The sequence below is a fragment of the Podarcis liolepis genome (genome assembly GCF_965112155.1).
Source record: "Podarcis liolepis genome assembly, chromosome: 5".
In the NCBI taxonomy this organism is placed as follows: domain Eukaryota; kingdom Metazoa; phylum Chordata; class Lepidosauria; order Squamata; family Lacertidae; genus Podarcis; species Podarcis liolepis.
Genome location: NC_139556.1, coordinates 2,739,844 through 2,763,352, shown reverse-complemented (window position 1 = coordinate 2,763,352; position 23,509 = coordinate 2,739,844). Strand labels below are relative to the sequence as shown.

At 41.0% G+C, this 23,509-nt stretch overlaps 1 protein-coding gene across 6 annotated transcripts in view; it reads left to right on the top strand.

Moving 5' to 3' along the window:
* The window catches only part of LOC310707033 (uncharacterized protein), a 182,451-nt gene that overhangs the window by 105,930 nt on the left and 53,012 nt on the right, over positions 1–23,509 (top strand). Inside the window, exons 3-4 of one of the 6 annotated variants that reach the window (XR_014526272.1) lie at positions 7,153–7,252; positions 10,371–10,930. The exons of 4 other annotated variants lie outside the window; for them this stretch is intronic. Coding sequence is in view for 1 of the 2 variants with exons in the window: in XM_083503626.1 (XP_083359752.1) it covers positions 10,371–10,635 (265 nt within the window). In the remaining variant the exon portion in view is untranslated. Of the gene's footprint in view, positions 1–7,152; positions 7,253–10,370; positions 10,931–23,509 lie in introns of those variants that run through there. One more of the 6 variants, XM_083503626.1, reaches the window with a different exon arrangement.

The following is a 23,509-nucleotide window of genomic DNA, read 5'->3' as shown; positions in this document are numbered from 1 at the left end:
CCAGACCTTGGTAGAGAGAAAGACTTCAGTTCCCACAAAAGAGAAGGTTTTTCACAGCTACCTCACACAGAAGTAAAAGAGAAAAGTTATTGTCTTCCATAAGTTTCCGCAGCTAATCTTAGGGCCTTCAAGGTATTCCTTGTTACTTCAGTATAATGCTCTGCTAGAAATTTAAAAGAATCACTTCTTTTTTCAAACCCATCATCCTTGGAAATTTTATAAAGGAGTTCCTAATTTCTCGGACTAAAATGTCAAACCATAGAGATATAAATAGCACAATAAAAGCTTTGTAGATGGCGCAGTAAACATTAGAAATAATATTTGCTATCATACCTGTTAGAGTATATTTTGAACTGTAGCCTATTTATCTACAACAATAGCACAGATAATAATATGTGATTAAAATAATTTAGTGCTTTTTTTCAGAACTCTGGAGCATATTTTTTAAAATGTGGCAGCAAAATATTGTTATGGATTGAGGTTAAAATAAACAGAATAAATTTGGAAAAGTAAAGTTTGAAATAAAAATATGCACTGCCTATCTTAAATTGAGATTATCAGTTATTTTTATTTTTTAATTAATTGGATTTATTCTTCCTAAGCCCTTGGGATGATGTGGGCAGAACAATATGTTAATTATTGTGATGCTTCCTTCTCTACCAGCAAGGATAGAAGTGTCTTCCAGAAGATGCACATGGTCAGGGTTGTATTGTAATGCACTCTATATGGGTCTACCACATTGAGACAACACTGTAGCTAGATGATTGATGGAAAGAGGCTATCAACAGCACATAACTCTGACACTCAAAAGCTTGTACTGGCCGCCCATGTACTATCAGTTCCGATTCGTGGTTCATGTATTAATATACGGGCAGCGGTCATTTTAGACATCTCCTCTTGACATGCAGTCGCTGACTCATGGGTCCTGTTGGACCCAGAAGAAGGCAGAATGGGGGTGGAGCAGGTCGGGGGGTGCTTATGCATGCTCTGTTGATGGGTCAGCATCTGTATATGAACAACTTGGGGCCAGGATATTTCAGGGGCCACCTGATCCCTTATATCCCTGTCCAGTCACTGAGCTTCAAAGACATTATTATTAATAATAATTTCCAATGCGGTACTGCTCAGCTGCAAGTGGGGGGTCAGAGGGAGGGCACTCTGCACATGCTCAGAGGCATGCAGCTCTTTCCCAACGCTAGCGTCATTGCTTGGGCACCGACGAAGACGTTGATCATAAGCGGCCCACAGATTTTGGGAATGGCTTTGCAAGGTCAGCAGAAGAATGCTGATTACAGGAGGGCTGGAGGCTCTTTCTCCTAAGGGTGCCTGCCATTTTTGCCTTCCTCCAGCCTGTGGTTGATCTCTGCTCACAGGGCAGCGTTTCTTGCTGCTTGCCCACCCTTTCGATGAGCAGCATGACCCCTCGTCCCTCCATGGCTGCCCTTCTGCAGCTCGCCACCACACGCTCTGGCAGGGAAAAGGAAGGCTGCTTGCGCAACACCGTGAGGCATGTCCAGAACAGCAGAGCTCCTCCAGAGCACACTTGCGCCATCCTTTGGACATGCTCAGCAGCAGTGCTCCGGCCTTCACTTCATGCTTGCTGTGGCGCATGGAGCCACTCGAAAGGCTGGGAGAAGAGAGTTTTGCTTGGGGAGACAGATGTGTCACTGCCCTTTCCCTCCCGCTGCTCTCACTTGCTGTTGGATGTAAAGATCAGTGCTTTTTCCAGAAAAAGAGTTGCCAGTACTGTGTACCATTGGGTATGACCAGAAAAAAGCACTGATGATGATGATGATTAAACTGAATTCAGGTTTTGTAATTGTAACTGATGTTTATTTTCATTTTTTGTACACCCATTAGATACATTTGTGATTAAGCTGTATATGAATTGTCGATATAAAAATAAAATGAGTGGCCTCAAGTGATCTGCCAACCTTGATTTTCAAGTCACTGGGCCAGATCCCAAGCCTTTGGACCTGGTGCACCTGGTACATTTCTGTATTTTAGCCTCAGAGGGACTCAGCAAAAGTGCTTTGGAAGAATGGCTACTGGAATGTAATGGCAGCGAAGGAAGCTCAGTGCTCCTCATCCGTGCAACCATGTTTTTGTTTAAATCAATTCCAGGTTCCTAGTTGATTATTGGTACACCCAGGCTCAAAGACACACAGATCTTCAGTCACCACATCTGGTTTATTGAAAGCTGTCTGGAAGGGAGAAACTGCTCATAGCAGTTATGGGGCTTTGCTTGCTTAATGTTTCTGAATTTATATTAACAGTATCCCCAAAAATTATTGTAGCTAAAGACATGTCTGCATTTGCAGATTGACGCATGATATATAGAACCTGTTTTTCCATGTGGGCAGAGACAGAAATGTGTAGAATACACCCCATATTTTTCAGGGATCAAAAGCACAATTTGGAGTTGTGGTGTGGTAGTTGTAAAAGAGAGAAAAACATTTCCTGAAATATAATTCCAATAACATATATTATTATTACCAATAAGGTGGGAAAAGATTGTTGGAAGTACAGAAGGAAAAAACCCCCAGCATTCTAGCAACGGAGAGCCCTTGAGAGCAACAAATATTCCCTCAAAGGAGGAAGGCAAGGAAGCTGTGAACAATGAGAGTAACAGTGTGTGCTGGTGGAAGAGAGAGAGAGAGAGATATGACTTTTTGCAAGTTTCTTTGCTTTGAGTTTACCCTATTTATATTGCACACAGTATATTTATTATATAATTTTGCAGGAAGGTTAACTGACTTTTGATGCACCTAGCCCTCATCCACCATTCAGGCATGGGTTCAAAACAATCACAGCCTCTCTGGATTCAGATAACAGAGAAATAGAGCTGGGGGTCATCAGCATATTGATAAAAACATGCCCCAGATTTCCTTAGGAGTGCTTCCGTGGTTTCTATAGCACAACTGCCAGAGGGCAGACACAAAAGCCCCAGTGCTATTCTTGGTTCTACAAGCAGGAATGGAGCCACTCTAAAAGAGGACTAGAGGCTCACACAAACCATTCAGGAGCATAGAGTGGTCAGAAGCTGTTGAGATAAAGCAACCGGGTGACATGCTCCATCCGTCTCTTGGAAGAAGGTCATTAGGGCAGCCAAGGCCATTTCGGTCCCAAACCCAAGCCTGGACCCTGTGCTGATCTTAAGGGAACGAAATGTGATTCATTTGCCTCCTATGTTAAGGGAACATCATCAGCATTATCATCATCGATCAATAAATACATCAATAAATAAATCATTAAATGTTTTAAGGTAAAATAAATATGAAAAAGAAAACATATTTTGAGTCATCCGTCATGCTTGTTTCTCACACCGAATAGGCATAGAAGGCCAGCGTTAGATCTTCTGCAGGTATGTTGAGTAACTAATAACTTTATATTGCATCTTGCAGGGTCATTTCAATCCCTAGCACTTCCTGTGCTGGGGGGGGGGGGTTGTGTGTGTGTGTGTGTGTGTGTGTGTGTGTGTGGTTGGTTGGTTGTTGTTGGGCTTTTTTTGTTCTCAGTCATTTCCATAGTAGTAGAATTTGACCACAAAAGCTGAAAGAGCAAAACCACAAATAGTTCACTAAATTGAGGGCTGAAGCATCATATGGCAATTCATACCTTGTCGTAGCTGAAGACTACCTGGGACGTGGAGTTGTAGAAGGATGACACAAAAGTTTTCATTGCTGTCAGGTTGTATTTGATTCCATCAATCATTAAGGACAGGCTGCTTATTTTTTCAATCTTCTGTTCTCCACATTTCCCCTAATATAATGGATTTTTGTATGCCATTTTCACCAAGATATGCATATTATTACATATTACTTGGCTAGCGAACTGCATTATAAAATTTGGAGAAGGACCAGTTTCAAAGGATGGCTGGGGTTCAGTCTGGGGTTCAGGCCGGCAGAACTCATGGACTCATGAAGTTGAGAAATGCAGCCTCACCAGGTGTATAGTTTGCCAAGGTCTGACAATCTCCTGTTTTTCATTCTGAGGCAAGTAGCAAAACTAATTTCTCTACCCAGGAGACCATGGATGGTGATGCATGGCTTGTGGGTGACAAGTTTTACAGTTCTGCTAAAAATGAACTTAAATATGTGTGTGACATCTTAGGGCTGGTCCAACACATGCACTGAACATCAGTCTACTTGATGACTCAGAGCTGAATTGTGAAATGGCAGGCTTGAAAGCAAAAGATAAAAATTGTGTGGTTCTCATTTATGAGGAGTCACTCACGCAAGCCATTAAAAGACAGGCAGTGTGAAAAGCATTAAATGGTGGTGAATATCTGGGTTGTGTTTTAATAATTTGTGTACAGAGCACACTATTTTATAGTGTTGTCCTTAATTTTATCCCGTATCTCCCCCATAACATTCTCCATCAATAAAAAATGAAAATAAATTGCTTTAAAAGATAAAAATTTTGAAATTATCATGGGTGGGGTGTAGAGTTTTTGTCACATTTGTCTTTCAGGGTGGCCTTCATTCTGCAACTCATCTCTCCAATTATTTATGTTCTGCAGCCTTCCTAGGTGTCTCCACTTCCTTAAACAAAGCTCTGATACCTTCAGTTTTGCTTTTAGCGTGGGAACCCATGGAGGCTGTGTTCCTGACTGCTGTTCTTTTTTATTCTAGTGAACTCTTGTTTTACTTTCAAAGACATTTGTGCCTATTTTAAAATTAAAGGAAAGACTTCTCCTGAAAGTACTACCAGTGCACACAGTGATCTCAGGCACTCAGTAGCCATCTTCCCCAGCTTCAGTTCATGCCCAGGGGGAAGATGTGGTGACCTAACTCCTCCCAGGAGGCCTTTCCAGATTGAGAAGTGCAGTCAGCCAGGAAGGCTGCAGAGCATTGGAGAAATGTTCAGTGGAATGAATGTGTGCACACCAAATGTGTGCTATGCTAAGGTAGGTTCAACCCTGCATTTGCTGAAATTCTGAAGAAATTCCAATGGCAGCAGGGATGGAAAGTGAAGCAGATTTGCAGAATAAGAAAATATTTGAGGACAGGTTTCAGCACAGCACTAGCTGCAGTCTGAAGAAGTGTGTGAGCAAAGGGCTGTGCCCAATAAAATGCATATGCCTGATTGTGAATGTGTTGACGAGGACAAACTCAAATCAAAGAAACTTGCAAAGACTTTATTTACAATGTGCAGATAAATGCATGGTGTATGCTTATTTTATAAATACCAATAAATGTGTCAGCCCATGCTGTTAGCCATTATTAAGAATTCCCTTTCAGGCATTAGAATGCCAGACCAACACACATACCTTGTTTTCTAGGTGGTTGTGACACATGCAGGTAAAAATGCACAGAACTGCTTCTGTTGTGTCTCGTTTGGTTCTGAGTTCTAGGCTCTTCACATACTGTGAAAAATATATCTCTACCACAGACTTAAATGCCTACTGAAATGAATTGACAGACCTCCACTTGACATAGAGGTTTGGGTCTTGAATTTCCAATAATAGCTTTATAACTTTTTCTTTTTTGCCAAATCATGAATTTCAATGTCAGTCTTTTGCATCATTGTAATGTTGACTCTTTTAGCCCCAAACAGCTGAAGCTATCTGGTCCTTGTCAAGGATTATGAGTTTTATTGGTGCAGAACTTTCTTGAACTTTCTCGAAAAACACACTTGCAGCTGTTGTTTATCTGTTTAGTCACACAAGTCTGTGGGACTCAAGGTCACTGCTTGCCGGCGGCCAATATATCTTCTGCCTGCTGAGCAGTTCTGTATCAGTCCTTTCTTTCTGTTTTCCTCTCTTTTACTTCTGTAACTGGACACTCTCTTATGAGCTGAAGTTTTTGTACCTTACTGAGGATCATTTTTTACACTTTTAAGCCTCCTCACTAAACTGAAGAATTCTGCTGCCTGTGTGTGTGTTGTATTTGCACTCTGCACAGGAGATGGATCCCATGCATTTGCTACTCTGCTGCTTTCTGCCCATGCACTGGAGTTGCTGTACTCAGGCATGGAGACAGGGGGTGCCTGGATTTGCACCAGCCCTGTCAGTCCTTTCACAGGGAGAGAGAATATACATTAGAACATACAATCATACCTCGGAAGTTCAATGGTATCCGTTCCAGAAGTCCGTTTGACTTCAAAAATGTTCAGAAACCAAGGCACGGCTTCCAATTGGCTGCAGCAGGCTCCTGCAGGCAATCGGAAGCTGCAGAACCCACGTCAGATGTTCGGGTTCCAAAGAACGTTCACAAACCGGAACACTCACTTCTGGGTTTGCGGCGTTCGGGAGCCAAAATGTTCGACTTGCAAGGCATTTGGGATCCAAGGTACGACTGTAATGCATTTTGCACACCTGGAGAAGAAAAAGAAAGACAGAATTGATATCTGCATATTGATTGTTCTAAACAGAGTTGTAAAATTGGGAGGCGGGAATAAGATTCATAATTGATTGAGAAAGGGGGATATTAAAACATGCATGATTGTGGTACATCAGATCTAACTACACAGAATCTGATGCAACACCCTCTTGCTTTGTCTGAGAGCTGCACACCCACCAAGGGCCAACAATGTATGAAGAGTTTCTGAGTTTTGGGGATCCATGTAAAACAGTAACTGTCCTGACCACCTATACCTATTCTGTTGACCCCTCAGTAGACAGAGCAAAACTGTTCCGTTAAATAACGCCCATGAAAATATTACAACTCCAAATTTGCTAATATAATAGCAATAACTACCTGGGGGCTGGGAAGCAACAGAAAACATAAAACACCTATGTCCAGTCCTCCTTCATTTTTTCACACAAACATTAATACTCATATCAGCAATAATATTAAGGTGAAACCCTTTCTGTGAACAACATTTTGCTTCATTTGTTACTTCACAATCAACCTCCAACTTTTCAAGCAGTCCCTGTAACTGTATTTGACAGCCATTTGGTTTGCAATGATAAGCCACAGGGACGTTTATCTCCCATGCTATGAAAAGTTTATTCTGCTAATATCTGCTGGTCAAGCTGTGTTGAAGGCACAAGAGCGGGCAATGCTGGATTTTCTTCTGGTTAATTGGCAGCCCTAAAGATTATGCAGCGTTGGCTTTGACTTAGCAAATAGGGTGAGAGGGCACAGGAATGGGGGTGGTGCAAGAGAAGAGGAATATAGACAGCAAAGGTCTTGCACACTGTTTCAGCTCAGGGCCTCCTGGTCTTCTTTCCAGGCAAATGGTTGCCTTGGGCTCAATTTGTTCGTGATACTGAAAGGAGATGGACGGCAGCAAGATAATCCCACAGGTAAAAGCATCCTCCTATTCTGCAAGTGTACTTTCTTCTCCTCACCCTCCTTTCTGTAAACACACCTTCTCAAGGCACACTTGCTCATAGAGGCAAAGTCGGTAAAGAGAGGGGTAGAAAATTAAGCTGACTGCACTATAGTGCTAGAGATCATACAGGAGAATTATTCCATGGTTATCCAGTCTGTATATAACACCTAGAGAAAGCAAATAACCAAGAGCTTTAGCATTTAAGCAGTTTTAAAATACAGCAGTTGGGAATTACTCAGTTTCTCTTGTAATTAATCATTTGAAGCCACCACACAGTGCAAAGCAACTGCTACGTTTATTTTATTAATGATGAACTGTGATTTGAACCATGGAATAAGATGATATTTTGTGGGAGAGGAGTCACACATCAGTTAATTAATCATGGGGATCAAATGATATCATTCTCCTGCCCACTGCCTCCGGTGCCCACCCTTTGGACTCCGGCCTGTCCCTGTAATCTGGTCCAGAAAAGCATTAGGTATAACCTACAAACCCTCAAGTGCCCGGGGAACTCAGATACCTCATTGAATGCCTCTTGCCATACAAACCTACTTGGTCATTCTTGGAGACCTGCCTCCAAGCAGTGTTAGAAAATCGGATATATAAGCTAGGCTAATATATGGCTCCTTAAACCAGGGTTACTGCCGCCAAAACAGAATGCCTAGTTGCCATTTTTGGGCCGGACTGCTCAAAAGTTGTATTTTTCAATATGATTTCTTGGTTCCTGGAATTCATTCTGATTGTGCAAATAAAATATAATGGGTAGAATTCTACAGGGTGTGTTGCAAGTGTCAACAGTCAGTATCCAACAATCCCCAGGCATGCATCTCCAGATGGTGGAGGTGTCAGGTGCCATCCTTGGTCACAAGTAGCCAATAGCCAGGTGCAAAGAGTGCCTGGTGCCTGGTGAATTTTGAATGCTGCCTCCTAGTTCCCCAGCAGAAGAATGTCAGGTGGCAACAAGAGAGAGGGCCTTCTTAATGACACCCCTCTCCCCAGCTTATTGAATGCTCTATCCAGAGAATCTCACCTGGTGTTCACATTAACATATTTTTGGTGCCAGGCTTTTGAATGATTTTAAACATCTTTATTGCAGTTTCTATTGGCTATTTTTTAATCTGATCAATTCGTGTTGATGCTGCTGCTGCTGCTGGGGAAATGGTTCTGATTATTGCAGTGATTCTTTATAATATCAGATTGTGTTGTGTTTTTTATATTTCTTCTCTTTGACTGATTGCTATTGAATTACTATTTGGTAGTTGGCTTCAGGCTTTGATGCAAAGCGATGAATGCATTGACTTATTGTTATACATTGGTCTTTATTGAGCTTTTGTCACTAAGGGCAAGTGACAAAGGGTTCAAGCCGCATAGTGCAGATCAAACACCAGACTTTCAAATCATAAGCAGAATAATAGAATCAGAAGAATTAAGCCCATGACATCCAGTTCATTTAGTTCATCTTCCTCTTACTGATGAGCTGTAGCCTACCCCCTGCTACTGTCACGTTCAGCCACTTTGTTAACTCGAAAACTAACTTTCTGAAATGCATTACTGTTTCCACTTTATTGACACATACATACAATGTTAGTCTTTTGTGATAAAGATAAATGTATTTGGCACTGGATGCTAACTTTTAATAATCTTTTCATTAGAAAATGGCATGAGTTTTAGTAGACAGCAACCTACTTCATCAGTTTGTTCTTTTTGGTACTTTGAAAAGGAACTAGCTAATGCCAGTGCCTTGGAGTCTTATCAAAGAGAACTACTTGCACCCATCCATTCCTATTGGTTTTGGTGTACTGCTGTCCAGATTTTTAACATCTCTTATGAAGAAGGCTAGTAGTACGGAATCTGTTCACAATTACAGCAGCGCCTTGGTTGTCGAACGGCTTGGCTCCTGAACAAATCGGCTCCCAAATGCCGCAAACCCAAAAGTGGGTCGAACCGACTTCCGGAATGGATTCAGTTTGACAACCAAGGTACCGCTGTATTCTAATAATAGTAGGGAAGTGGATCTTTTTATACCTGTTTCTGCTCTCCCTCCATTCCTTCTTGATTAGCAAATTGTTCAATAGATGACTGGGTAGAAACATAAAGTGAGGCCTGTGTATTACAGGCGTTTTCCATGTTTATCAGACTTGTATAGAAAAATGTTTGATACAACCTGTGGTGCTGCATTTAATAGGGATATTGGACATCATCCTCTATATGTCCTTGAATTGACATTGAGTCTGCAACTGGCATAATTTCTCCTACAACCTTGGTGGAGGAGCAGATACTAGATGTTCCAAATGTCATTGTGGAATCCCTCCCTCCTAGTAATCTACTCCTGTGGTAATGTCACACAATACGGAAAGGCAAATCTGTGCTTTCCACTAGCTGTACACCCAACAAGGACCTCTTGATGTCTTTTGGTCTTGTCAGGTGAGCTTGTATAGGATGACTTTCCCAGATGTCAGGCTTGGAAAACCGAACTATTCAATGCTAGGAAAATTTGGAAGGGGATTGAAAACAAAACTACTAAAATCATAATGTCATCATGCAAAGCTGTGGTGTGACTGCACTTGGAATACTATGTACCATTCTGGTTACCTCACCTCAAAAAGAATATTGTAGAAAAGGCTCAGAAAAGAGCAAGGTGATCAAGAGGGATGGAGAAAAAGTGGCAGCATTGGGGCCTTTTTAGCTTACAGACAAGGGAAGTAAGAGGTGACATTATAGAACTTTATAAAATTATGTATGGTGTGGAGACAGTGGATAGAAGCTTTCATAGAATCATAGAATCATAGAGTTGGAATAGACCACAAGGGCCATCGAGTCCAACCCCCTGCCAAGCAGGAAACACCATCAGAGCACTCCTGACATATGGTTGTCAAGCCTCTGCTTAGAGACCTCCAAAGTAGGAGACTCCACCACACTCCTTGCCAGCAAATTCCACTGTCGAATAGCTCTTGCTGTCAGGAAGTTCTTCCTAATGTTTAGGTGGAATCTTCTTTCTTGTAGTTTGGATCCATTGCTCCGTGTTTAGGTGGCATCTTCTTTCTTGTAGTTTGGATCCATTGCTCCGCTTTCCTCCCTCTCATTAATAGAACCCAGGACCATCCCTTGAAAGTGAATGTTGGAAGATTCAGGACAGACAAGAAGAGGAACTTCATCTCAGTTCATAATTATGCTATGAAGTCCACTCCCTCAAGATGTGGTGGTGGCTTTAAAAGAGGATTAGACAGACACTGGCTACCAGCCTTGATGGCTGTGGTCTACTTTCAGCGCTTCTGTACTAACGTCCTGCTTGTGGGCTTCTCATCTGGTTGGCTGCTGTCAGAGGATTCTGGACTATGTGGGCCTTTTGCCTGACCCAGGAGGACTTTCCTTAGGCAATATTTGAGCTTTAAAATGTTTCTTCTTATATTTCAATATGGGTTTGCTGAGGTTCACCTTCCTGAGTCAGGAAATACAGCATCTCTCTGTGTGATACAGTTGTCTGTCTGCACAGGCAGTTTTTACATGTACAGTTTTTTACAGTTGTAACATGTGAAGTGGTCCTTAGGAGTTGGTTAAGTAACTGAAGAATGTGAAAAAAGGTATGGCGTATACTTTTTTTATTTCAGATCCCCAACTTTAATAATTAATGTTAAGAATAATTGCAATAATCAACTGTATACCAAGAAAGAACATCTTGGTATTAATCATTTCTGTTTTTACTTATTAATGTTGTACTTTCCTATTGATTTTATCTTTTTGTGTATAAATGGAAAATTTGAAATAAATATTTTTACAATGCCTATTTGGATCTCCAGCTTATGTCAATTTGACTTTTAATTAAAAAGGAAAGTTGGTTTTTCTGTGAAGAAAACACCATAGTAATTCATTTTCAGATCTCCCTACTGCTTTGATCCCATTTTTGTCCTCAGGCATCAGTGTGGGCAGGTGCTAATAAAAGCTTATTACTGTATTGGCAGTGCCAGGTGCTGTACCTCCGTAGAAGTAAGATGAATTTTCTATTTCTGGCTCTCCTAAACCCTAACCCTGCCATCCTTTCCGTGTAGGCTCCCAGATTCACCCACAATGACCTGATTGTGATGAGCATGTGCTGTTCTGAAAAACACATTTGCTTGAATAATATGTAATGATGATTCCAAGTTGAAATGTGGAAATTATTTTCAATAAGTCTGGTGTGAAATCAAACATTAAATGTGTGTGTGTGTGAATAGGCCTAGGTTTCTATTTCTATCTCTATACCACAGATCCATGGACTGTAGGATCTTGTATTTAGTGCAGAATTTTGTTAATTACTGCACTGTTTTAAAAAATAAGAAAGTTGCTGGCCCTTATAGCTGCAGCAATACACTTCAAAATGGGTGGCAGCTGGTGAATAAAATTTTCATGAATTGAGGAGGGTACATTTCAGTGCCAAATGTATCTCATTTTGCTTCCCATAAATAGAAAAGAAGAATATACAGTGCAAAATAAAATAAAAAGCATTGCAGTTTTGCTCCATTTGCATGGAATTCCTGTTGTGGAAGTTGATTTTCTTGGGCACGTATTTTTTTATTCTTTAGTATGGAGTACAACAGAGATATCCTTCCTTCAGCAAAATGTAGGAAGTGCATCTGGGTATTTTAGATTTTTGTTTGTTTGTTTGCTTGTTTTACCACCCTTCATCCAAAGGTTTACAACATAAAGACACAAAATATGAAATACATAACATATCAATAAAAGAACAATAGCACACACATAGACACACTCATTTAAAAGGCTATAGATTGTTTAACACTCAAAGGCCTGGTTGAAGAAATAGATATAGAACATATTTCCTGCATTTCCGTGGGCTAAACTAGGTGACCCAACTCTACAGTTCTATAGAAAAAGATATATTTGTAACTAAGCAAAGTGTTTATCTCCATCTTTGGTCTATTCTCTGAAGACTTAGAAAGCATTTGGCTGACTGGTGCAGTCAGTGTAATTTCTAACTTGCTGTTGCCAATAGAAAGAGCACACCATCCTATTGTATTGTATTGTATTGATATTTATTACGGCCATTGGCCCGTCACACGACAGTTTCCCATACCAACATAATGTACTTAAACCTCCAAATTTAAAACCGCCAAAACTTACAAAAAACAGACAAGAACCAAAGCAAAACAAAAACAAAAAACCAACATCATACATTACAATAAATTTGCAACATAAACATCACCCTCTGCTCATACATTAATAAAAACATCAATGGTGATATCACCTAATTACATCCTAAAACATAGATCATGGTTTAAAAGGGTTATCCGAGCCGCACAGGAGTCCGTTTTTCTTCTTTAGGGATAGGACGCTGATCAAGAATCTGGCAACCGTGAGTGATCTTAGGGGGTCTTCATCATTTAATAGATATCTCAGTTTGGCTTCATTCGTATCGCATAGGAGCAATGCCCACTCATATGGGAAGTTGCTTCGTGTGCAGTAGAGCTGCCACCCCCCCGCCCCCAATGTGTGCCCCCCACTGAGCCAGGCAGTGTCGTTGGGACATCTGGGTCCCTTGCAAACAGAAACATGTAGCTCATCTGCATCAAGGTGAAAGGTAACTAGGGATCAGGAGTGCCGACTTTCCTTTCCTGAGAATGGCCTGGGGGACGAAGGTGTGTATATGTACTCATGCTCTAAAGGTGTGTGTGGGGGGGGGGTGTTGTTGCTCCTAAGAGGTGCAGCAAGGCAAGGCCATGGCTGGTACTTAGACCAATGTTTCAAAATTTATTTTTTCATACTAATTTTGGTATTGTTTTATAGTACTAGTTTAAAATTGTATATAACTTTTCGCTGCCCTAGCATGGGAGTACATTTGTGAGGCTAGAAAGCAGAGTAAGAAATGCAAAAGTGAATATGTAGATTCCAGCGGAGTAATATGAATGTATTAACAAGAGTTGCAGTTAAACTATGCAGAACCAGTTTTATATATTAAATTAGAGGTGTCAGCAAAGTTCTCCAAACCAAAATTTGAAATTATACTTGGGAGCTTATAAAAGCACACCTCGGGTGAGAGGCAAATCCTGAGATTATTCTTTGGCTCAGATCAAAATCCCACCTGGCAAGCAATTCCTCACTCTCCCCATCCACCTGACACTTGGCCCTTTCCTGTTCCCCAAACCCATTTCACCCCCGTCTCAAAGCACATTGACCTCTAACCCCTTCCTTACCTTTAAGAAGCAGCAGCAAATGCCCTTGCAGCAGGTCCTCTGGAGAGCCCCATTTCCCTTGTTTATCCTTGTTTATATCCAGTTCGGAGAACTGAGGCTTTGTGTGGCTTGAAACAAGGTTCTTTATTCTTTCATCTACTGTATTACCTTATTTCCTTGATTTGCTATGTCTGCTTCAGAACACATATCTTTCACATACTACAGAAGATGGAATAATCTAAAGCAGACAGTAATATTTGAGAGCTGTATACAAGAATAACAATAATACAATGCAATTGTCTTATGAAGTTATTAAATAGTTATAAAGGAAATAAAGAGCAGCTAAATTATTTATTTAAAATATTTCGTTATAAAACATTTATCATTCTAGAAGAAAAAACAGTTATCATTAGTTTTTACAATTTTCCCATAATCTCTTCCAATTGGGAACTAAATTTAAAATCCTCCAGAAAAATGTGGAAGGTAAACCTAATTTTCCAATCATTTTCATGCCACCACACCCAGACCCTTATATCTATACCTCCCAGTAAAGTGATTACTTGCACATCCAAACCCTGCCCTTCACCCCAGGCCTTACCAGCTAACAGGCTATATGCATATTATCCGCAGAGCTGTCCTTGTTTTTGCTGTCTGTCTATCTTGGTAGATCACAAGTTCTGCAGGTGGAAGGACCACTTCACAAACACTCACGGCAGTTGCCATAGTGGGAGACATTAGGAACTGAATTCATCTCAATTTGCAGTCTACCTCAGGTACCGAGACCATCCCCAGATTTCATTTTTTGTCACATGTCAGTGTAGCCAAGAGAGGGAATCTAGGACCTGCCTTACAGTTTTAGAACGCCACTGTTACAAAGCTTTATTGTAAGCTCTTTTTCCAATTTTTCTAAATTTCAGAATACAAGTTAATCTCATTTCTACTATTCTCATTTATACTATGTCTTATCAGGTTTCAGCCCCCCCCCCAATTACATGTATTCAGATTAATTAGCTGCATCCAGTTCATGAAGAGCCTTGCCAAAAAAGTTTCATTCCCAAGCAAGTAATGACACAAAAAACATATGTCTATTCCACATAGCATCCTAAACAGGAAGGTGGGCCGTGTGGCCTCCCTTCCAAAAGGCAGGAAATGATGCTTCTATTCCTAGCTTCATTCCCACTTTCCTGTGTGACCTTTGGCAAGTCACTCCATCTCCCCATTTATCTGCTATGCTAAGTGTACAGTTGTGATAATTATATCTCATGTGGGCAATATAGTTGTGGCAATTTAAATTGCTGAAAGAAAAGTGCCTGGGTCAGAATTTCTACAGTGGCACAAGATATCATATGCTGATGTTCTTTTCATTGTAGAGCCAAAGATCTTACGCATTATTTATTTATATATATATCAGTACCAGATAATGCTGCTGAATTCAGATCAATAATTAGAGTATCACCTTTCCCTCATTGAATATGACAATGCACAACAACAACAAAAATTAGGCCTTTTCAGTGGGAACTTTTCCACAAGCAGAGAAGAGGGTCAGGATGCAACAGGCCAGATGTTCCAATAGGATGAGGAATACACCTAATAGTGGGGGAGGGGAATCCGAAGCATGGCTGAAAGCAAAGGAGCCATGGCAGACCCGACTGGGATTCCTCTTCAGTGAATCTGACTTGGATAAATCCCTCTGTACTCCCAAATAATCTCTAGCCAGCTTACAGTGCGTTTTTGCACATTGTCCTGGGTACTATTTCAAATATTGAGGATAAAATTAAGAAATGAAAATCTAATTTGTGGTCATCAGCTTAGCTATTCCTGCTTTATGACTACAGCCATACCTTGCATCCCGAATGCCCTGGAACTCGGACGTTTTGGCTCCCGAACATCGCAAACCCGGAAGTGATTGTTCCAGTTTGCGAACATTCTTTTGGAACATGAACATCCAGTGGGGCTTCCGCAGCTTCTGATTGGCTGCAGGACCTTCCTGCAGCCAATCAGAAGCCATGATTTTGTTTTCACATGTTTTGGAAGTCAAACAGACTTCCAGAACGGATTCTGTTTGACTTCCAAGGTATGACTGTGTGTTGAATTACAACTTGCTCTTTCTTCCGTAGGCTTGCCTTTCTTAGTATATAGTTTGCTTTTTTGGCTATCAAATAAATAAATGGCTAGTATTGCAGGAATAGAATCAGAAATTTTAGATACAGTTTCTTTGGTTGCAGAAGGAGAAGTGCCAGAGATGACTAGAGCCTCTTCTAAAGCCAACAACATGTTTTTTTCCTGTTGCACACTGCCCCGTGATCGTCAGATGAAGGGCTGTATGCAAATTTAATAAATAAATAAATAAATAAATAAATAAATAAAGCTTTTCTCCACAGTCGGTATGCAAAGCAAGTGGGCTGTAGAAAGAGAACCGGGAGCTCTGTCCCTCCTTTGCCAGCACACTCACTCAACCTGGAGGGCATTTCTGGTCACCAAGTGGTTAAAAACAAGGTGGTGTTGTTGTTTACTGAGCAAGCTGGTGTGTAGATTATTTCCTTTGCACTTAATCACCCGCTTATATTTCCCAGTGCCAGTCTGACATTGTTAGTCATTCTTCTGGATGTGTGTGAAAAGCACACACCCCCCCAGCAAACTAGCCATAAAATTATGTCTTCCTCACTGAAGGCAAAATTGAGTACACCCATAATAACAGGGCAGTAAAATACTGTCCACCTATTTCTGGACGTTCGTCTGTGCTGCTTTCCAAGCACTCAGAGAAACAGAAGCCCATTCCCTAGTATATATCGTTTTCTTTAAAAGAAGTGTGTTATTGTTGTGAAATCTTAAATATGCCTGACTGCATTTCCTTACAACCATTTCTTACCACCCCTCCTCTTTCTGCTATTCATTACCCTCGTTTCCTCTTTCTCTCTCTCTCTCTCTCTTTCTCTGTTTTCTTCTCTACTGCAATGGTGGTTGGACTGGTAGGGCGGAAGATAGGGGTACTTGGATCTACAGTAGTACCTAAGGTTAAGAACTTAATTTGTTCTGGAGGTCCGTTCTTAACCTGAAACTGTTCTTAACCTGAAGCACCACTTTAGTTAATGGGGCCTCCTGCTGCAGCCACACGATTTCTGTTCTCATCCTGAAGCAAAGTTCTTAACCCGAGGTACTATTACTGAGGTACCGGAGTCTGTAAGCTGAAGCGTCTGTAACCACTGTAGTACCAAAAACAAGTATTTCTTTAAAAAAGAAAAAAATGTGCCAATACTCACCATGAAGTTGTTACGGTAAGTGCCACACTTTTAATATGGGGGGCAGGAGGTGCCGGTACTGCGTATCCTGGCGTATCCCCAGAAAAAAGCACTGCCAATAACTAATTCTAGTTTTGTCCCCATCCTCCTCCCTGATGAGTTCTACAAAGGTAATACTGAGTCTGAGGAGGAGGCGGCGGCTGGCGGGCAGTCCCAGCAAGAGGGCACAAACTTGGAGACGGGCTGAGGGCAAGCTCAAGCTGGTGAGACATTGCCCCTTTTATCCAATGTGCCAGCCTCCACTCTCTTGCTGTCCAAATTTAGGCTGTGTGCTCCTTGGGGCATGGATTTGTCCTTTTAAAAAGTTGTGTGAGAAGGCAGGTTATGAGGGGGCCTTACAACGCAGATGCCTCCCTGCAAACATTTGTGTTTGAGGGATTTTGTGTGTAGTTGTCTGAGACAGTAAGCAAATAAAGCACAGGTCTGATTCTGTGCTACAGCCAGACCTACCTTGCTCAGTTGTACGGCTGGTAGAGCAGCCAATAGCTTGCATTGATGGTGTTACAGCTGAGAAACACTTCTTTTCCTAAAGCCACCTTGTGAGCTTATGGGGCAGATATAATTTGAACTGGATATATGAAGCACATCTCTTCATACGTTAAAAATATGAAGGCTGTCTGTGGGATTAAAGGGGCAACTTCTGGCCCAAGGTTGAATGGCTTTCTCCCCTGCCTTGGGATGTGCCCGAATGTCTGCCAAGGGAAGTCCTACACATGTAGATCTCTGTGTGAGTAGGTATCCATGGGAGATGGAACCCCCATTATAGAAAGCTATAGCTCCCAAGGAAGCCTTTGCAAATATCCATGTTCAATGCATTAATGTTGGAAGGAGCAGAAGGGTCAATGGTCATTCTAATGGTCAATCTAATGGAGCAGCCCCTTAATGCCCTGGTTGCATGAGGAGGCCTGTAGTTTCACACTGCAAAGCTGGAGGTTTTGGTATTATTTTATTTTATATAACCTCAATCCCCACCCCCACCCATCTGCATTTAGAGATGCTCTTGAGTCCTCTAAAGGGTTTTATAAATCCTAACTATGATTATTATTCTGTTCTTTCAGATCACTCTGGTATGCCATTAAACATTGCTAAATGCAAACAAGATATTGTGATATTCTAATGACAGTTGCCTACAAACAAAAAACTGACTAACTTGATAGTTGTGGTGACTTGATAGTTGATTGCTGGGGGCATGAACTCTGCTCCCTCTTCTGAACATTTTTAGCTATCATTCCAAATAACTGTTGATGAATATCATCTATGAGTATATCTAACTCATTTCTAAAAGCCATTTAAGTTGACATTCAGCATTATTTTGTGATATGGCATGCTCACGAACCTTTGAACTGTTCATAGAATGAAATGGTCAGCAATAAAATGTTCTCAATTCACTTTCTATGAGGGAAGGAAACGATGAAGGTTTTGCTGGAATAAACTCTGCACACATATCTTAAAGCTTAGACAGGCTCTAGGCTGAGGACTAGGAAGGTTAAGTGAGAAGAGTCCTCTGTTTGCAGGAAGAGGGCGGAATCGGTAGTGAGATACAAGAAGCTAAAGAAAAGTTAAATGAATGAACTGCATGCTACCTTACCTATAAAGCCCTAAATGGCTTGGGACCTGGCTGCCTTCTCATGAACCAACCCACTCTCTTCATTTGACATAGGAGTGCCTTCAAGTTCCCTCACCATCTGAGGTAAGACAGATGGCAGCAGGTCGGATAGCAGGTGTTAAGAATGCCTTTCCTGGAAAAGCTGGCCTGGTGTCAACTTCGATGCCTTCTCGACACCGGACAAAGGTGCTCTTTTTTCATTTGCCCAAGCAGTCAAACATCTATTATAACGGTTTTTAGTTTTGCCTTTGTACTCTGCTGAATTTATTGACTTTTAAGGCTGCTGTGGTTTTAAGGTTTTAGATGGAGTTTTTATGGTATTTCTTGTCTGCAACTGTACATTGCACAGGAGTCTTGCACTGAACTGTCTATAAATAGGTTGGAATCAATAAATAAACAAATTAAGCAAATATTAATGCAAAACATTGTGTTGTGTATCTAGTAGGAGTTTCCTGCTCCTGCTTTTGCACAAAACAGAGACCCTTATTCTTATTTGATCTTCCTTCATTTTTAAAAGGAGGAGGCTGCAACAAATACCATATTTTTCGCTCTATAAGACACACTTTTCCCCTCCTAAAAAGTAAGGGGAAATGTGTGTGTGTGTCTTATGGAGCGAATGCAGTCTGCGCGGCTATCCCAGAAGCCAAATCCCTCTTGCTGTTCTGGCTTCTGGGATTCAGAATATTTTTTTTCTTGTTTTCCTCCTCCAAACCTAGGTGAGTCCTATGGTCTGGTGCATCTTATAGAGCAAAAAATACGGTACTTTCTCAAATGACATAGGGCATCAAAAAAGTTGTCCACTGTTGTAAGTGTTATCTGACATGGTCAAAATTGCTATTTTAAGAGAAAGCAATATTTTGTAGCAGAGTCCCTGTAGTAAGACACTTTTAATTTCAAGTCCACCGACACACATCTGAAAGGAACGGGAAGATATTGCATCATGTTACATTTTTAGAAAGGGCCTTATAACCACAAACTCTCCATGTAAAATTATTGTGAGGAGTATTAAAGTTAAGCTGTGATCCTCAAAGAACTTAGCATCTACTGGGGCATGAGCGTTAGGACTATTATGAAGGTCAGCCATTTTTTGAAACTAGAAGCAGGTGCAAAAGCATAAAAGGATTACTGAACTATTTTGAACATGACAAAAGGGGGCGAGACAGAATGTGTGATTGACTTGGGCTTCCTGTTTCCTGCATCCTCAGTTGGGGCTGAAATTGAGTTATCACATTTCAGTGCCAGGACTGGGGGTGGGTGAGATGACAGCGTACAATATGAATTGCAAATGAAACAGAGAAGCTCCAAAAAGTGCACAACAGTTGTGCATAATGGGGACCCTCCTCACTTTGGGGGGGGGGATAATCTTGCAAATCACTCTGGAAAGCTTTGTGAATTCCACAAGCCTTTACTCTACCATTTGTGCTTTCGTCCCCTTTGCAGTGTTTGCATTGTGTTCATTCTAAGAAAAAAAATGAAAGCTCACCAGCATAGTCTAATTCTAGTGTGCGAGGTGTGGGGAGTCCAGTTTAATGCCATTTTACTCAACAAAAATGCTGGAGCTGACAAAGGCCAAGGGGACTCTGCCATTCAGACTGTCATTCAGTATACCTCTTTGAACATACCTAAAAAAGCACAACATAGATATTTGTGGTAGCAAAATACGCCTTAAGATTCTAGCAAATCTAGTTCTCGAGTGGCTGTTCAATCAGTAATTATTATAAAGGATCACACACTGATCAAAAAGGCATCTAGTTAGTAGGAGTGAACTTTTTTTGAACATGGCCATTCAGTGGAATAGGAGGGCAATGTTTAGAGACAAGATGTACATAGATATATGTGAAATGTGTCCCTATTTCGTCTTTCTAGCATTCTGGCTTCACATGTCCTGGGCACTCGTCTCAGAAGGCACATATGTAGTTTTAGCCATGCAGATATTCTTGAGTGCCATTATTGTCTGCAGTTGGTTTGCTTGCACAACATCTTGAACATTCTGTCACCACTTTCCTCCTTGATTGATCTGACAGTAATGTTGAGCTGCTGCTGCTTCTTCAGAACATTAATCAGCAACAGCAGATTTGTGGCTTTCACTAGGACTGAGCCAGCAGGTTCTCCTGCTTGAAATCTGGAGGATGAAAGTTGCTCCAAAACTTGGGTGGGGGTCTCCTCCAGGTAGCTAACTGGAAATGCTGCTGTGTGATGACACCTTGCCATTCTCTGGGAATTGTGGGAAATAAAAATGGCAGTTGCCAGTTATCCAGGAGAGCCGCTGTGGGCATGGCCCACATTTTTGTTCCTTTGCCAATAATAATAATAATAATAATAATAATAGTAATAATAATAATAAATTGATACCCTGCCCATCTGCCTGGGTTTCCTCCTTCCCCCCAAAATTCCACTGCCTGCAACTGGGACAGTGAACAGGGGTGCCAGTTTTGGTCAGTCCTATGTTTGTTGTTGTTCTGTTGTTATTATGGTTATTATTTATTTATACCATGCCTTTTCCCCTGATGGGACTTAAGGTGGCTTACATATAAAAATGAGAACTAAAAACATAGGAAAAAACATTAAAAATAAGTCAACATTGTTAGAAGTAAAACTATATACAGTGGTACCTCAGGTTACATATGCTTCAGGTTACACACGCTTCAGGTTACAGACTCTGCTAACCCAGAAATAGTACCTCGGGTTAAGAACTTTGCTTCAGGATGAGAACAGAAATCGTGCTGCGGCGGCACGGCAGCAGCAGGAGGCCCCATTAGCTAAAGTGGTGCTTCAGGTTAAGAACAGTTTCAGGTTAAGAACGGACCTCCAGAACGAATTAAGTACGTAACCGGAGGTACCACTGTACATTTATAAAACCTATTAAAACCATGCCAGTAATTACACTAAAAACAGCACAGCACCACCCCTTCCATTAAAAAAGCAGCCTGTTGCCAAAAGCGTGAGGGAGCCAATCTAGCTTTTCCAGGGAGGGAGTTCCAGTGTCTGGGAGCAGCCACCGAGAAGGCCCTCTCCCGCATCCCCACCAAAGTGTAGATGTTAAGTTGTGAACATATCAGACGACACAGCGATTTTTCAAACAGCTTTTGTTTATTCACAGGCCAGAACAGAACTGAACTGAAGGGTTCAGCCAGCCTGCTTATATAGAGCTCCACTAGAACGCAACAGTAACCATTTTCTGTAACTATCCAATCACTGAACGTCACTTTCAATCCCTTATTTGCATATGTGGACCTGAGTGAAAACAATCTACAGTATCCCCCTGCTGGCCCAGGGTGAGAACTTCAGTACATAACAGTAGACTTGCACATGGTGGCCAGCTTCCATTTTGATTTGCAATGCTCATTTGGGGCTTCTCAGATGTATGTAAAGGCAGGAAGCAGGTGTGGGCAATGATGCCCACCTAATAGGGGAAAAACAGCACCAAAGCAGCAGCCGATAGGGGAAGTAACGGAACAAGGTAAGGAGAGATGTGGTGGAAGATGCTTTCTAACATATTCCGAAAGCACTGTTTTGCCTCCAGAACATAACATGTTAATATTCTGGTGAATACTTGGTTCTACCTATATAAATAGTAACAAGTATTATAAGGTGTTAACAGTGGTGCAGGTTAGGTACCAAGAGAGTTGACAATTGGATTTTCCATGATAAATTCCATTGAAGTATTTTATCTTGCATACTGTCCATGCAGCTGTGGTTCCTGAGCATTAACAAAGTTCTTCCTAAACCTTTTAGGTCTTGGGCTGGGGGGGGGCAGCTGTGTCCTCTCACTCTAACTCTGTAACATCTGTTTGATAGAAGAATGTCAGTAAGGGAAAGATCAGCAAGGGGGAGAAAGACAATTAGATCCCCAGGGTATAGATGTGCAAAAGTCCTCTGAGAAATGCTACTGGTCTTATCAAAAAAACTCCACTTCCCTTGAAATCCCACTGGTATTTTGCCTGAACCACAGATTAATTTTGAATTTTATTTTAGGTGAAATTCGAGGACAGCCTGGGACAGTGCTCATCCCAATAAAAGTTGCTACATTCATCAAAACCCATTTTGAATTTTCTTGAAATCCTTCAGGTGGTTTGACTGAGGAACGATGCCCAAATTAGCTCTGAATCTAATTTTAAGTGACATTTTGATGGCAAGTCTCTTCTAGGGGAAGACAGGTTAAAAATGTTTCAATACTAGAATTGCTAACAGAATGCTTGAAGTTAGTATATTTTTATTTTTACCTTATTGATTACTAAAAACAAAAGAAAAATAACAGGCAGTATCTACAACCTCCATACTTTTAAAGACACCAATAAATTTAATTTTGGCGATACAGTCTATAATAATTTGCAGGGCTTTCTTCAAGATGGCATTCAATTTACATCAAGGCAAACAATTTGTAACATTTTAAGGGAAGTCTGATATTGTTTAGACTGCCAGTGAGGATTTTGTCTCCTGTCTTCTTGTCTAGACAATGGGGCGGTTTCCTTAAAACGTTAAAAATTGCTTCCTATTACCAAACCCAAAAAGCTTCTTTCCACATAATTGACTGTCTCTTTTGTGCCATGCTACAACCAGAGCTTTTATTTTGGTCTAGAAATTGCGGGTATTGATTGCTTGCTAAACCCACTTAAAAGCAGCTTCAATTGGCACAATTATAATCCATTATAAAAATGCAGCATTTTAAAAACATCAGCCCTAAAAACAGATAAATTTAGCTGCCTGCAAGTTGATTTGGTGACATATTTATGAAATTGTTCATGTGCTCAGGCTTTTTTTACAAGTTTTAATTTCAAGCTATACAATTCCTTTGAGAAGTTTCTTTTGAGCATTTCGTAGAATCTGTTGACTGAAAATGTCAGAGGAATAGGCTTGCGTAGCATTATAGTTCATGATATTCTGCTGTGCCAAGCAGAGAGGGAGCCCTCTTTTTCTTTCTTTCCTTAATGGCCCATCAGTTGCTATTGGGGGTTTCTTCTGCCTGTGGCTAAAAGGAAAGTTTGCAGTTTGGATCTGGGAGAAAAGGCTGAAAAGAGGTTTCTTGCTGGCTTTTAAAGATCCATCTTTTAAAAATGTTTTTATTAAAGATTTTATTGGGTTAAAGAAGTTCATACATTGTCTCTCTTTTCAGATTATAAAGTGTTTTTTACAGATCAGTTATATTCGATGTGAGACTT